The sequence below is a fragment of the Rattus rattus genome, chromosome 15, assembly GCF_011064425.1.
Source record: "Rattus rattus isolate New Zealand chromosome 15, Rrattus_CSIRO_v1, whole genome shotgun sequence".
In the NCBI taxonomy this organism is placed as follows: domain Eukaryota; kingdom Metazoa; phylum Chordata; class Mammalia; order Rodentia; family Muridae; genus Rattus; species Rattus rattus.
The window spans coordinates 29,026,892-29,042,567 of NC_046168.1; the positions used below are offsets into that span (position 1 = coordinate 29,026,892).

The window sequence follows — 15,676 nt, forward strand, 5'->3', positions numbered from 1 at the left end:
GATTTTAAATAAAACCATAGCCTTTATATTAACTTACTAGAATTTGTTATGTTTCCTTCAATTCATAAGTTGAAGTCCTAACCCTTCAATATGACTAGTTTTGAAGCTTAAGATATTTGGTGAGATAATTGAGGTTAAATGAGATTCTTAAAATTAGGACTTTAATTTTTGTGTTCCTTTGAGATGAGAGAGACACCTAAGCCACCTTTTCTATGAGAACATGCCAGCAGGAATGGGAAAATATCACAGGGCCCCACCTCTATGAAGAGATCCAGCCAGTTAACAACTACTGGAGGGGTAGAATTAGTCTCCCCCCACCAGGGATAAGCCCTCTAGTTGGTTATCCAGTACAGTGTGGCTAACCCTAAAATATATACATAATAAAAGCAACATGAAGCAAACAGACTCAGTGATTTTGTGTGTACATATATACATACATACATACATATTAACACAAATATACACATATACATATATGTGTAACAAGAGTGAAGAAAAAGAGACTATAAATTTGGGAGGGAACAGGATAGAGAAGAAGTGTTGGAGGATGGAGAGCAAAGAGGGAAAGTGAGAAGATTATATTTTAATTAAAAATAAAATACTTTTTAAAAGTAAACTTGAGCAGAGAGATGGCTCAGCAGTTAAGAGTACAATCTGCTCTTCCAGAGGATCTGGGTTTCATACCAAACACCCACATGGCAACTAAACCACCACCTGTAGTCCACATACACACACTCACGCACACACACTACACGCACACACGCACACACACACACATGAGCAGAAATAGTTAATTCAGGTGAACTACAGCATCGTCTGAGCATTAGAAAGAAAGGGACATTTTAATGTCCTCAGTGAAGTGTTCATATTCTACCCAAGGTAGTTGCTTTCTAACACTTGATTGCAGGCTGGAATCTGGAACCACACATTTTAAACCTTTTTTTAAAAGATTTTCTTTATTTATTATATATAAGTATTCTGTAGCTGTCTTCAGACACACCAGAAGAGAGCATCAGATCTCATTACAGATGGTTCTGTGAGCCATCATGTGGTTGCTGGGATTTGAACTCAGAACCTCTGGAAGAGCAGTCAGTGCTCTCAATCACTGAGCCTTCTCTCCAGCCTTTTTAAACTGGGACTTTTAAAACTGTTTACACTAAAGTCTCTTGGCCAATAATTATTTTAAGGTGAACTAAAATTTTCTTGTTAGGATATGGTGGTGCATGCCTATGACCCCAGAAGTCAGGAAGTCGAGACATGAGTTATAAGCCAGCATGAACCACACAGAAAGAGCCTGTCTAAAAGCAAACAAACAAAAAAGCAAACAAACAAACAACCCTACAATTTTAGAATTCTGTTCTCAGTAGTGACAGTAGTGTAACTATTTTCCTTTTGGGTTTGCTTTGCTTTTGTAAAGGCTCCTCCCTAGGCTGTATGCATCTCAGGCTGGACTCAAATCATTTATCCTCTTGACTCAGTAACAGGGTGCTGTGATCAGTTTTAACTTTGAATAGTCAACAACTTGGTAGTTTGGAATGAATCTTTTATACTGTGCCTTGGTCCCCTGGAAAACACTGGCTCACAGAATTATACAGATATTCTAAATGTTGGCCTATTTCATTTTTTTTTTTTTTTTTTTTTTTTTTTTCGAGCTGGGGACCAACCCAGGGCCTTATGCGCTTCCTAGGTAAACGCTCTACCACTGAGCTAAATCCCCAGCCCTCATTTCTAACATATCAAATAAAAAAGAAACTTTAGGATAGTTTCATCAAAGAAATATTGAGAAACTGTCGGGCACATTGTGATAAATACATGGTTCCAAATCTTGCTTAAAACCTTGAATTGTATCATTAGCAACAAATACTATCTGATGTTTTCTGCAGAAACAGGCTCAGCCTCTACAATCCTGAGAACACGTCCTGGCAAATTTCACATCTGAACAAACACCACTGCTGTCTATTGTTCTGTGATTCACGAGTGAAGTGCCATTAAATGTGGGCAGTTCTGACTGCAAGGGAAAGAACAACCTAACTGCTTTTCTGAGCACACTGTCCTTGCAGAAGTGCTGTGTGCACGTGATCACTCCCTCACACAAAATGCTGAAGGGCGGGGCATGTGGCCAGAATGTTACAGCAGCAATTAACAGCATCTACTCTTTCATCAAAGATAATTTGAATTTGCTCGTTTACTTGCTGCAAATTCATGATGGTGTAGAGTAATGAGTACCACTAAGGCTTGGTGCTCTGGCACTAACTGCTTTACCACATTTAATTATCCTACCTGTCCACAAATAAAAAGGGAATGGTTACTCATGGGTTGTAGAGGCGCAGCTAGCCTCAGACATACATACCATGGGAAGGAAAGCGAGAATGCAGTGATCGGGGGCAATCGCATGACAACTGACTTAGCATTTCTTATTGGCTTCCAGATGTTCAATCTTGCCCCTTTATAGAAATTCTGAGGGAGCACTGAGATTATCAAAGGGGTAGGAAAGGGAAACTCTCAAAGATTTCTCGAAGTTTTCTTCAATTATTGATAAGGCCTCAGTCTTCCATTGGTGACTTCAGCTAGTGACTGAAGGGTTCAGTGGCTCACCTGTCCACACCTTACTCAACTGGAGGGGCAGCAAAGTTCCCGTCTACGACCTCAGCCCATTGTCATGTATGGAGGAAATTATACTTGCTCACAAGATGCCTCGGACTTTACTGCCAAGGGTGGAACCCCACTCCCCAGCTTAATTCCTACGCCGACAGTGAGGGTATCACGAATATTTCTGGATTGATATGATACTAAAATGCCCAGTCAGCTTGGAGGCCAGAAGAGAAACAGTTGTGGAACCCATCTCTTCTTAGAGCAGGATACAGCTGGACAATCACTTACGAATTTACTTTGGGTTGGTTGCTATAAGATTGTCTCCTACCGCTTAAACTACAGAATCAATCGTAAATTGGCCAAGCTTGTTGGTCACTCTGATCTAAAGGTCTTTGATAGAGAACACTGAGTATCTGGTTTGAATATGCTTGGCCCGAGGAGTGGCACTATTAGGGGCTGTGGCCTTGTTGGAGGAAGTGTGTCACTGTGGGCTGGGCTTTGAGACCCTCCTCTTGGCTGCCTGGAGGGCAGTCTTCTCCTGGCTACGTTCTGATCAAGATGTACAACTCTTGGCTCCTTATCCAGCACCATGTCTGCCTGAACGCTGCCATGCTTCCCTCCGTACTCCATGCATGGACTGAACCTCTGAGCCTGTAAGCCAATCCTAATTAAATGTGGTTTGATTGGCTTGCCCATTGTGTCTCTGCTCAGCAATAAACCCCTAACTAAGACAGTATCCCTGATAAGGACTTATCCAGGTCAGCCAGCTCCTTACATGTAACATGCCTGCAGGTGTTGTGAAATCACAGAGCTCAAACCACATTTCCCAGGCCCAGAGGCTGTTCCTGCCGCACAACTGTGATTTACCACTGTTTCCAGACACCATGAGTGAACTCGGCAGTTCCAGGCCCCTTGACTCCTCTGTTGTCCTGGGATGGCTTCTATGCAGGGGCTGTGATAATGGTAGTCATGGACGGCCAGCTGTTGCCAGATAAAACTCACACTGGACACTGAAAGTGACAGTTGGCAGGGTGATTGAGAGCTATCAAACTCCCCTTGTAGTGGCCAGACAAAGTGGTGATGTACAAGCAGAAAGACAACAGACTTTCAGACATCAAAAGGACTCAACACTAAATTTAGATTTATTTTTCATCTACCCATCTTGGTCCTCTTTTCCAGATTATCAGACTTTTATTCCAAGACACTAGGGTTTCCTGCTAATCTTGGAATGTGCACTAGTTTTATACATATTATCTAAGGTATAATACTCTATTATATTATATTATTACCTAAGGGATTATATTATATTACATATAATATTATATTATATTATATTATATTATATTATTACCTAAGGTATAATACTCTATCTTGAGCTTTTGAGATACGCTTTCTCTTATCATGAGTCTTATCATCATCTTGTAGTTCTAGGTACAGTAGAACTGAAGAAACCTTCTGAAGTAAAGAAATCTACCCCAACACGGGATTCCCATGGGAGCTTACAGTCTCCCTGGACCAGTCCTGAGACCAGACATGGTGAAAGTCTGCCTTCCAGATCTCATTGGCCAGGAAAGACATAGAAAGTACTTTACACACTCACGAAAGCATTACTGGAGAGGTCTATCAAAACCAGTTACCTCCTGGAGTAGGGATTTGCAGATCCTATTTTGAGAACTGTAATTTATACTTTATACCTCATTTGGCTAAATATTTTACACATTTAGGTCCCCGCAACTGCTATATAGAAAATAATTGACCCATGCCTACTTTCATAACAAGCCTGTGGACAGAGTCTTTCATAACCCAGCTAACATACCACCACATGGCTTGTCTTTCTCCAGCATCCAGAAGGTAACAGGTTTGTTTTAGGCTCTCGTATCTCCAGTGTTCAGAACAGGTCTTGGCAAATCGGCCTTGGTCGTCTTGTTGAAGGAAGAAGAGCTCCCTTGCACCTCTATTCTCATCTAGCTACCGTTCTGTTTCTATGCTCCTCTTGCTAATCATAAAAAGACAAAACCACTGCCACTGCCTTCTTCATTGCCTATGGTTTTTTGGGGGTGGGGGGAACTTCAAAAGTTATGAACATATAATGAAATATTAACAGTATATTCTTTATATGTGAACACTGAGATATGTATTGTGCCCCCCCCTCTCTCTCTCTCCACACACACACACACACACACACACACGCACACACACACACAATTTCAGTGTTATAGATACCACACTTCATTACTTTCATTTATTTGTGGTATGAGTTGTGTTGGGGGTGGAGGTCAGAGGACATTTGAAGACGTTAGTTTTCTCCCATCAGGTGGGCTCTGGGGATTTCACTCAAGCCATGAGCCATGGCCAAGCATCTCCACCTCCTGAGCCATCCTGTCAGCCTAGGTGGTCTATTTTGACTACACTATACTTACCCGATCCAGAGAGCTTCACGGTATTATCTAGTGCAAGCCCACATGTGAGTATCTCTGCGCTTCCAAAACCTTCTTTGAGGCTACATTCCACATCCAGAATATAATCAGCAGCTGTGGTTCACATTCGTCCGTTTTGACTCACGTGCATTAGAAAAGTCTCCCTGTGTTTATTCTGTCTTTCAATAGCAGGAGACTATTTCACGGTCTGAATATATCCGATTGTTCCTTCCTTACTAGACCCAGTGGTATGAAGACTTCCAAGGTGATACTATTTCCTTTTCAAGGCATCATCAGGAAGCGCATTGTCATTTCAGCCACTGTGATGGCTATTTTTGTCAACTTGACTACATCAAGAATTAACTAAAACCCAAGTTGCTGGTATCTACAAGGAATTTATTTTTAGTTTCTTAAGACAGAGTTTATCTGTTTACCTCTGAGTGTCCTGGAACTTGCTATGTAGACCAACTCACCCGGCAAGAGACTTTTCTTAATGAAATCATTTGAAATACGAAGACCCACTTTGTATGGGTCCCACCTTTTGGTGGCGGTCTACACAGAGGACATGGAAGAAGGAAGTTCTTGAGATGCCTGCTTGCCCTGGCTCTCATTAGCAAGTCCACTCTTTTACTGGTACTAGAGCTTACTTCCTCAGGATTCTGGTGTGAGCTGAGACCGCCAGCCCCTTGGACTGCCCGTTGGTAGACAGCCACTCTCGCACTAGCTGGACCACACTCTATAAGCCACTCTAATAAATTCAAATGGAGTCTTCTCTGATACTAGACACAGTCTCTAAGTTCCCGTGTGTGTGGAGGACGTTTCTACAGAGAGCATATTCTCACTAGACTGGAGCTGAGGCTGCTATTTGACTGGCAGACACCAGAGCAGAGCATGCTTCAAATCCAGATGCCTTCAGACATTAGGCCAACTAAAATGAAAACCACTTTAACACAAATTTAAAACTACATTAGAACGGGTAGTAATGTTGCAAAGGTAACTGCAAACTGAAGATAGCAAGCTTAAAATATATTTCAAGAGTGACCGTATAACAGTTAGCTTTGTTTAGGGCAATGACTGAAAGGCACGGAAAGCAAGTAAGGGCAGGGCTGGCCCTGCAGGGCAGGACTTGCTGCTGACCCTGAAGAACCTCGGTTGGATCCTCAGGATGAGAAGACAGAAGAAGAAACCTGACTACTGCGGGAGGTCCTGTAACCTCCACACATTTACTTCACACACACAATAAACAAGTGTAATAAAATGTAAAAAGAAAGAGAGTGCAGGTCATGACGTTTCTAAGTGGCAGGATGAAATGCTAACACTTTTCAAAAGTAAACCCATAGCTTCTGTCTACTAGCTTCCGCAGGCAGATTAAAGGCAGCCGAGAACAGCACCCTTATGTTGGTTGCAAGACTACAATCAGCTGCTTTATTGGCCTCCGAGTTAAGAAACAATAGCTCGCTTTTCCCCTGGGAGACTGTACTTCATGTGTGTCCCAACCTGGCCCCGAGCTTACTGTACAGCCGACCGTGATCCTGAACTTCAGATCCCCCGCACTCGTCTGCTGCTCCTGGGAGTCCAACCCAGGGCTCCGTGCATGCTAGGCCAGTGCTGTGCCATGTGAAGTACATCCTCCGCCCTCGGCAGGACTCCGACTTTGTACAGGTAATAGAGGCCATGGTGATGTTTCCACCATTTATTTCTTTGGCTTTTAGTGCTTGTAAAATAAGCTCAATGTGGAATTATTTAAAGCTTGAATACTGAACTTTAATAATGAAGTTAAAATCACTTATACTACACTCTGGAGATGTAGCCTTATTCTTACACAGGGTAGTTTATGAAAATTCACCGCTGGAAACTGTTACCAGTTTCTCTGGACCCTGGGCATTCATATTTCCTTTGAGCACACCATTAAGGAAGGTAGTAGAGTATTTTGAAACAAGAATAACTTATGCAGAAAACAATTCCACGTAGCATGTGAAGATTATTGCTATATGCTAACAAATAGTAAGTAAATTCCAATTCATGTTACCTGACTCTCCTAGAATAGAGGACATAGAGGACATGGGATTGGAGACATAGCACAGCAGTTAGGAGCACACCCTCGTGAAGGCTTACAGCAGTTCCAGGGGGTCTGATTTCCTTTTCTGGCCTCTGAGCACTGGGCATGCATGCAGTCAGACAAAGCATCCATACATATAAATGGAACAAATTAAATATTTCGCTGTGGAAACCAGACTCAGAAAGACAAATACTATATTTCTCTCCACAAAACACATGAAAGTAGGTTTGCAAGGTAGGGGTGGTAAGAAACAGGGATGGTACTGGATGAACAAACATGAATGGAGTGTGTGCATAAAATATTAACACACCTCAAACATCGATGCAGTGTTTATTCACCTGTTTGGGGTTTGTTCTGTTTTGTTTTCTGAGACAAGATCTCACTCAGGCTGACCTGAAACTCACTCTGTAACCCTGGCTGTCCTTGAACTCCCAGCAATTCTGTGGCCCCAGCTTTCTAAAAGCTGGGATTATAGGCATGCACCATCATGGCTTGCTTCCATCAAGATCTTTTCACTATCCTAAACCATCATTTCTGAAGAATAAATGACTACAGTCTGTAGTCTGTGTTACTGTCACTATTTTAATGCAACACGATTCTGTCTTGTCCCTGAAAGCAATAAATCATTTGCATTTATTACAAATCTTGCAATAAATTAATGCATTTATTTGACAAGTTCTATGAAAAATTAATAAATTCATTACTCACTTTCCAAGCGTGGTAAGTACCGGAGGGATCTGTCTGATACAATCTTGGGATACCATCATCATCAAAGCCTACAATTAAGGCTGAAATACCAAAAGGCCTTCGTCCATTGCTCTGGGTATATTTCTAAAAATATAAAATTTATTTTTACCATAACACTGTCTTAGTATTCTATTGCTCTGAAGAGACACCATGACCAAGGCAACTTTTATGAAAGAAAGCATTTAATTGGGGGCTTGCTTACTGTTTCAGAGGTTTATTAGTCCAATATCATCATGGCAGGGAGCATGGCAGCAGATAGGAGTTGTTCTGGGAGAAGTAGTTAACCGGTTAGAGACTGGGCTTGTGTGGGCTTTTGAAACCTCAAAGCCTACCCGCCCATGACACACCTACTCCAACAAGCCACACCTCCTAACTGTTACAATCCTTTCAGATAGGTGCACTCCTTGGTCACCTGTATATGACCTACTTTTCTAATTTTTTAAGAAAATGTTTTAGTATTTTTAATTATGTATGTATGTGTCTTTATGTAGGTGTATACATGTGAGCACAGGGATCCCGTGGGGCTGGAGTCACAGGAGGTTATGAGCTGCTAGGACCCAACCTCTGGACCTCTGGAAGAGCAGTTAACCGCTCTTAACCACTGAGCCATCTCTCCAGCCCCTACATTTCTAATTTTGTTGTATACATTTTTAGTGTTTTTTGACTATTGTTAATTCATAATGACACTTTAAATAAATCAATGTGCATAATCTGTAAAATATAATCACAAATTTGCTAATATATCTTATTTTTTCTTAAAAGACCCCATACTCCATCTTTGTTCAGTTTTTTTTTTTCTTTTTTTAGGGGCTGAGGACAGAACCCAGGGCCTTGCAGCTTGCTAGGCAAGCGCTCTACCATTGAGCTAAATCCCAACCCCTCCATCTTTGTTATATCCCATTTTTAAATTAAAATTTTAGGTTACTGTATCAACTTTGTTCTCAGTCATGCCTTCCCCCTTGGCGCTCCCTTTCCCTACCTCCTTTTGCTGGTGTTTAACTTCCCTCCTGCGCTTTCATGTCTGTTGGATCTCATTCTTCGGCCAACCAAGAATGTAGCTATGTGTGGTGGCTTGGGTAAGAATGGCCCCAGGGGCTCCTGTGCTCGCACGTCACCAGGGAGTTACGCTACTTTAGCAATTAGGAGGCATGGCCTCATTGGAGAAAGTGTGTCAGTGGGGTGGGCTTTGGGGTATCCAGATGCTCGAGCCAGGCTCTGTGCCCCCCACCCCCGCCTCTCTTCCTGCGGTCTGTGGGTCCAGGTGCAGAACTCTCGACTCCTCCCCGGCCCTGTGTCTTTGTGCCACCACGCTCCCAAGCATGGTGACAGTGGACTAACCCTCTGAAACTGTAAGCAGACCCACTTAAATACTTTCTTTTATAAGAGTTGTCATGGCCATGGTGTCACAACAAAAGAACCATGACTGTGACAGTATGAAATCTCTTTGACCCAGTGGAGGACTGGGCATTCGCTTTGCTTGTCAGAAGCTGTGTTAAGAAGCTGTGCTTTAGAAGCACACCCTTGTTTGCCTAGAGGAACACTGTAGCTACTGTTAGGGCTACTCCTACTTGATAATATTGCTACCAAGTGTTCTCTGTTCACTGTACTGTGCCATCTCCTTCTGTCCCAGGAAAAGGGACCTTTTGTTTCTCTTGAAGAAAAGCACACATTTCCCCTATAGACAACACAACACTAACATCAACTACATTTCTTACTACACTGTGGCTGGAACCACACTTCCCTATACACAATGCAACACTGACACCAACTCTGCTTCTTATTGCTCTGTGACTGGGAACCTTCTGGATCTGTGCTCCAAGGAGTGGCGTTCGGAGACGGTTGGAGGAAGAGGCAGCCCTGACAGAAGGCTACGGACTGAATACATAGGTAACTTCACTTAGCTCTGTGACTGGATGTAGCGTTGTATAATTCTGTGGTTTGAAACAGATTTTAGTGACTTTCTTTCGCTTTATCTACATATGGGATCTATTTTCTCAGTTTTCAAGTGTATACTGTCATGCTTTGCTAGTAATGTTTGTACAAACTGCTAAGCTATGAGCACAAATATCCTCTTTTAAAATATGGGCTATGTCTATAATTCCTGTGTACTGTCTAATATTCTAGTTCACACTGACATATGACATAGATGCATTAGATGTTTTAGAAGAAAGACCTTCTTACTTTACTTTTTAATCTTTCATTTTAGTAGAAAGGTAATATAAGCAAGTCAAATCTTTAAGGTGCACACGAGACTTCTCTGGCCAGAGGCGCAGGTCCCAGTGGCGATCTTACTGTCACAGGCTTACGACTATGTTTCCACAGTCTATTCTCAAGGCCTTGGTTTCTCCAGAAGCAGCTTTAAAAGCCACACGTAAGAACCTTGCATAGTGCAGTTCTGTGTCTTGCTTTTTGCTAAATTCCCTTTTAATAACTGGGAAAATTGAAACAAATATAAGAGTAACAACACAAAAGTTTCTTCTAAAACCAAGCAATAAGCTTTTAAAAACCAAAAGAGTGCTTCGATGTGTGTTATCCTCCCAGAACTTCAGTATTTGGATTTACAAAGCATCTATAAAAACCTCCACTTAGAACCAGGGTACCTTCCCTGACAGAGCAGCTGGAGGTGCAAGTCAGCGAAGCGGGGGTGGGGGGTGGTGGGGGTGGGGGGTCTACCACCCGTGCTCATGGAGGGAAAGCAAATTGATGGCTTCCTAAAGGCGTAAGATACTGGAAAGCCAGGGTTCCATCGTTAAGTTACAGCATTTGCAGACTACTCTTGACAAACTGCTTGTTAACAGAGGGACAGCTTAAGGAAATATGGTGCACACATATGACGTACACACACTAGAGTGTTCTAAGCACAAAGAAGAACCAAATTACTCTGTTGTAGGGTAATGAATGGGACTGGAAACAATCCTACTAAGGGAATTATAGCAGTCTCAAAGAGAAAAAATAGATTTTCTCTGTTTTTGGTTCCTGTATTTTAAATCGACACATAAAGTCATGTACAAGTCAGGCATGTACAGATGATGTTTCATGTATATACAAATGACATGTTATATATGTACAAATGAAGTGAAACCACAGAAGAATGGAGAGGGGTTTTAGTGGGGTGAGAGGTGAGAGGGAGGATGGAGATGTGGGATAGACATGGGGAGATTTGTCCAATATACAATATATACTTACTGGAATATATTTACATTCAGAAACATATTTGAAAAGAGGAATGCTGGCCCGGTAGGACAGACAGACGAGTGGGTAAAACGCTTGCTGCCAAGCCTGACCTGAGTTTTGTCACCAGGGCCCCCTTGCTAGAAGAGAACCATCTCTCTCAGTTTGTCCTCCATATGAGTACTGTGACACATGTCACTGAACTTAGGATAAATATGTAATTAAAAATGTCCACTCAGGGACTGGAGAGGTGGCTCAGAGGTTCAGAGGCCTGGCTGCTCTTCCAGAGGTTTCAAGTTCAATTTCCAGCCACCACATGGTGGCTCACACCATCTATAGTGACATCTGGTGCCCTCTTCTGGCCTGCAGGCACAAATGCATACAGAACACTGTATACATAAATACTTCTTTTTTAAAAAAAGATTAAAAATATTTTTTTGAAGAGAACATGAATTGACACAAATCCTCACACTGAGCATCTGGTTAAAGGAGATTAGGTGACAAAAAAGAAAGCAAAAAGTCTAAAGTTCCTGTTGAAGAACAATTTGCTCAAGTAGAAATGAAAAAAGTGAACCAGCATGTGGGGAATTCAATGTCACTAATAGTAAAACACAAATTAAAGCAACTATTACATTATACAATACTCACAAGGGAAAGGAAAATGAAAACCAGTATTGATGAGCCCTCGGGGGTAGCTGGCTTCTAGGAAACAATGTGGCCCATGTAACAAGAGCCTTAAAATCAATTACGATCTCCAATCTGGTGACTGTTTACTTAAAACAATTTAATAATACAATTTTAAAAAGAAGAACAAGCAGGATCAAACCAGAATAATGATATTGGGTATCAGGGAGAGGGAGAACAAGAAGGTTCCGCGATGCCACCTTCAAATGACACCAGAGCTGGTCACAGAGTCAAACATCAGGGTAAGTGAGAGGAAGCCAGCCCTGCGTGCCACCGTTACTCTCAGCATCCAATAACACGGCATGCATGGATTCAGAAAAGATCACTCCTAACCCTGATAGGTGGACTTTGGTTTACAGGTGAAGTAATGGATTTATCTTTGGAAAACTTTAAGCAATGATATTGTTATTGTATCTCTAGAAGGTAAAATTTTCCTTTAAAAATCTCACATTCTCTAAAAATATTATAATACCAAGAATTGAAACTGATTTGGATCTCTGGGGATGCAACACACTTTACACACATACGTGCATGCGGTAATTCTGCGAATGAATACGGAGCCGAGGCACTCCGAGACCAAGTGCTCCTGAGCCTAAGGCACTCCGTGACTAAGTGCTGGGAGCTCCTGCATATTTCTAAGACAGGACCAATGATGGCGGAAAACAGAAAGCCGAGAGACGGCGCTACGAGCTAAAGCTCACCTGCTTTAGAGTCGCTATGAAGCGAGTTATGTACTCTACGGTGACAGGGTCCTCCACCGTGAGCTTGTGGCTCTGGCACTCCACCCGCGCTCTGCTGATCACTACTCTGGCGTCAGCTGTCAGACCTGTAAAAACAGTCAAAACTGTAACGTCTATACATGTCTCAAAATGTATTTCCCTTGTCAAAAGGTTTAGTTTTCAATTCTTTCTTACAGCACTTTTTGCCCTGCAGTAACGTCTTCAGAAGGAACTAGAAAGTGCCACGTGCCTTAACTGTGATTTATTTCCTTTTTACGACTAATTTCACATGTCCCCTCTCATTTGTAAAGGAAATAGTAAGTAGTTTGCTTTAAACACTATTTGTAAGTTGGGTTTTATTTTTCTTATGAAAGCAAGAACAATACACTATTCTGAAGAACATAGGCATTGTATTCAGAGTACGTTTGAATAACTGTGATATATCAATTCTTAATTTTTTTGTCAAAATGAAACCTTTGGAAGTCAAAGATGTCAAAACAGACGGACTTCTGAGAGAGATAAAATATCCAAACAAGTAAATATTAATTCTCAGCATGTCCAGGATGAGAGCGCACGTAGTAGGTGAAGTCAGAGACTGACTGAGGCACGTGACTGACACAACACTGAGTGTGCACAAACTAAGGACTGCACTGGTGTTTGACGTTTTTGTGGCCATTTTGTTTCTTTCACCACATTTTTAAAAAAGATTTATTTTATTAAGTGTGTGTGCAAGTGTGTGCCTGTGTGTGTGTGCATATGTGTTCTCAAAAATGATTTATTTTTATCCATGTCAGTTTAGAATTACATTGTTTAATTGAAATACATTTGTGAACTTTAAGTTTGTCTTCCACTATTGATTTCTGGTTTCATTTCTTTTCAAGCAGAAAGATACTAAATATGATATCATCTTTTAGATTTGTCAAGAACTGTTTTGTGACAATTACAAGGCACACTATGCTAAAGGACTTTTTTTTTTTTTTGCTGAATGAACATTTTAAGATTCAATATAAAATACCTCTTAACAAAACAACTAGAAGCTAAGCAAAAATATATGATGAAACATGTTGTTGTGGAAGCTGAGGACTTGAGTGAATGTGATGGGGTGGGGGGAAAGACAGAAGTCCTGAGGGGGAGTGCACTAGTCGCCTGGCTCTATCAAGGATAAATGCCATAGGCCCATGGAAATTGGCAAAGCCGTCCTCTAGGGTCAGTGTCAGATTGATGGCAAAGCCTTCCCCTGATCCAAGTACAAATGTTGACAGTGTATTCAAGTGGCAGTGTTTAGGAAGGATTGGCCACTGTGTGCAGGGCTAACAACTGCACTTCCTCCAGATATTCACAGCTTGAGACTTTTGCCCTATAGACACGCCCCACCAAGACCAGCTCTCATCCCTGTGCTCTGTCTGTACCACACGTGCTGAGGTTCCAGGTTGCTGAAGCAGTCAGGGTGGCTTAGGCACACAGCCCACCTGACCCCAGCTATTCTGTACATATGTCTGTGGGTCTTCTTTCTTCGTACCCTTGCTACCTTTGATCAGGCTAAGGTGACAAGCCGTGCATGATGCAGCAGCATGCCTTAATCTATAGAAAAGGCAAATATGCACAAGAAAATATGCTCAATACTATCATTCATGGGTAAATAGAAGTTTAAGCCACAATCGGAAATTGTGCATAGGGCTGGAGAGATGGCTCAGTGGTTAAGAGCACTGACTAATCTTCCAGAGGTTCTGAGTTCAAATCCCAGCAACCACATGGTGGCTCACAACCACCTGTAATGAGATCTGATGCCCTGTCTGGTGTGTCTGAAGACAGCTACAGTGTACTTATATAATAAATAAATAAATCTTAAAAAAACAACTTTCAGTTTCTGCCTGTGCCTGAAGCTGATCCAGTCCCAAAGCTCTCTGTACCCAATCCCATGTGGGAGAGAGAGCTGGACTCTCATAGATTCAGACAATCCTGAGAATTCAGGGGAGACTACCACTTCTGCTCATATTCCTGACCTAAGAGGAACACGCCTAGAACCCTCTGGACACAGAAACCTAGGAGCAGTCAGGAACAGGATCCTTCTGGTCTCTGCCTGTGCCCAGAGCTGGCCCACAGCTCTTTGTACCCAGATACTGCTGGGAGAAAGCCAGTCTCCAGGAGTGCTAACAAGCAGGCTTACAGGAGGGTCAAGCCACTGTCAGAGACAGCAAGACCAGCTAACACCAGAGACAACCAGAGGGTGAGAGACAAGCACAGGAATCTAAAAAACAGAAACCAAGACTACTTGTTGTCATCAGAGGCCAGTTCTCCCACCAAAGCAAAATACTGGATTTAAAATAACATGTCATGATGATGATAGAGGACTTTAAGAAGGACATAACTCTTTTTAAAAAAAATACCAGACAACACAGGTAAACAAGTAAAAGCCCTTAAAAAGGAAACACAAAAATCCCTTAAAGAATTACAGGAAAACACAACCAAACAGGTAAAGGAATTGAACAAAACCATCCAGGATCTAAAATGGAAATAGAAACATTTCCTGGAGATAAAAAACAAAACAAAACAACAAAAAAAAACCCAAAAACCTGGGAAAGAGATCAGGAGTCATAGACACAAGCATTGCCAACAGAATACAAGACAGAGAAGAGAGAATCTCAGGGGCAGAAGATACCATAGAAAACGTTGACTCAATCATCAAAGAAAATGTAAAACACAAAAAGCTCCTAACCCAAAACATCCAGGAAATCCAGGACACAATGTGAAGGCCAAACCTAAGGATAAAAGATACAGAAGAGAGCTAAGATTACCAACTTAAAGGACCAGTAAATATCTTCAACAAAATTATAGAAGAAAACTTCCCTAACCTAAAGAAAAAGATGCCCACAAACATACAAGAAGCCTACAGAACTCCAAATAGATTGGACCAGAAAAGAAATTCCAGGGGTTGGGGATTTAGCTCAGCGGTAGAGCGCTTGCCTAGCAAGCCCAAGGCCCTGAGTTCAGCCCCCAGCTCCAAAAAAAAGAAAAAAAAAAAGAAAAAAAAAAGAAACTCCTCCCATCCCATAATAGTCAAAACACCAAATGCACAAAAGAAAGAAAGAATGTTAAAAGCAGTAAGGGAAAAAGGTCAAGTAACATAAAGGCAGACCTATCAGAATTACACCAGACTTCTCACCAGAGACTATGAAATCCAGAAAATCCTGGGCAGATGTCATACAGACACTAAGAGAACACAAATGCCAGTCCAGGTTAATATATCCAGCAAACTCTCAACATAGATGGAGAAACCAAGGTATTCC

The 15,676-nt window shown here is 41.8% G+C and overlaps 1 protein-coding gene across 1 annotated transcript in view; it reads right to left on the reverse strand.

The window, feature by feature from the left end:
* Positions 1 to 3,134: 3,134 nt before the first annotated feature.
* The window catches only part of Psma8 (proteasome 20S subunit alpha 8), a 36,078-nt gene continuing 23,536 nt past the window's right edge, over positions 3,135 to 15,676 (reverse strand). Inside the window, exons 3-5 of the mRNA XM_032886155.1 lie at positions 12,372 to 12,496; positions 7,773 to 7,899; positions 3,135 to 3,256 (exon numbers count right to left, since the gene is read on the reverse strand). Of these exons, the coding sequence (XP_032742046.1) occupies positions 3,135 to 3,256; positions 7,773 to 7,899; positions 12,372 to 12,496 (374 nt within the window). The remainder of the gene's footprint in view (positions 3,257 to 7,772; positions 7,900 to 12,371; positions 12,497 to 15,676) is intronic.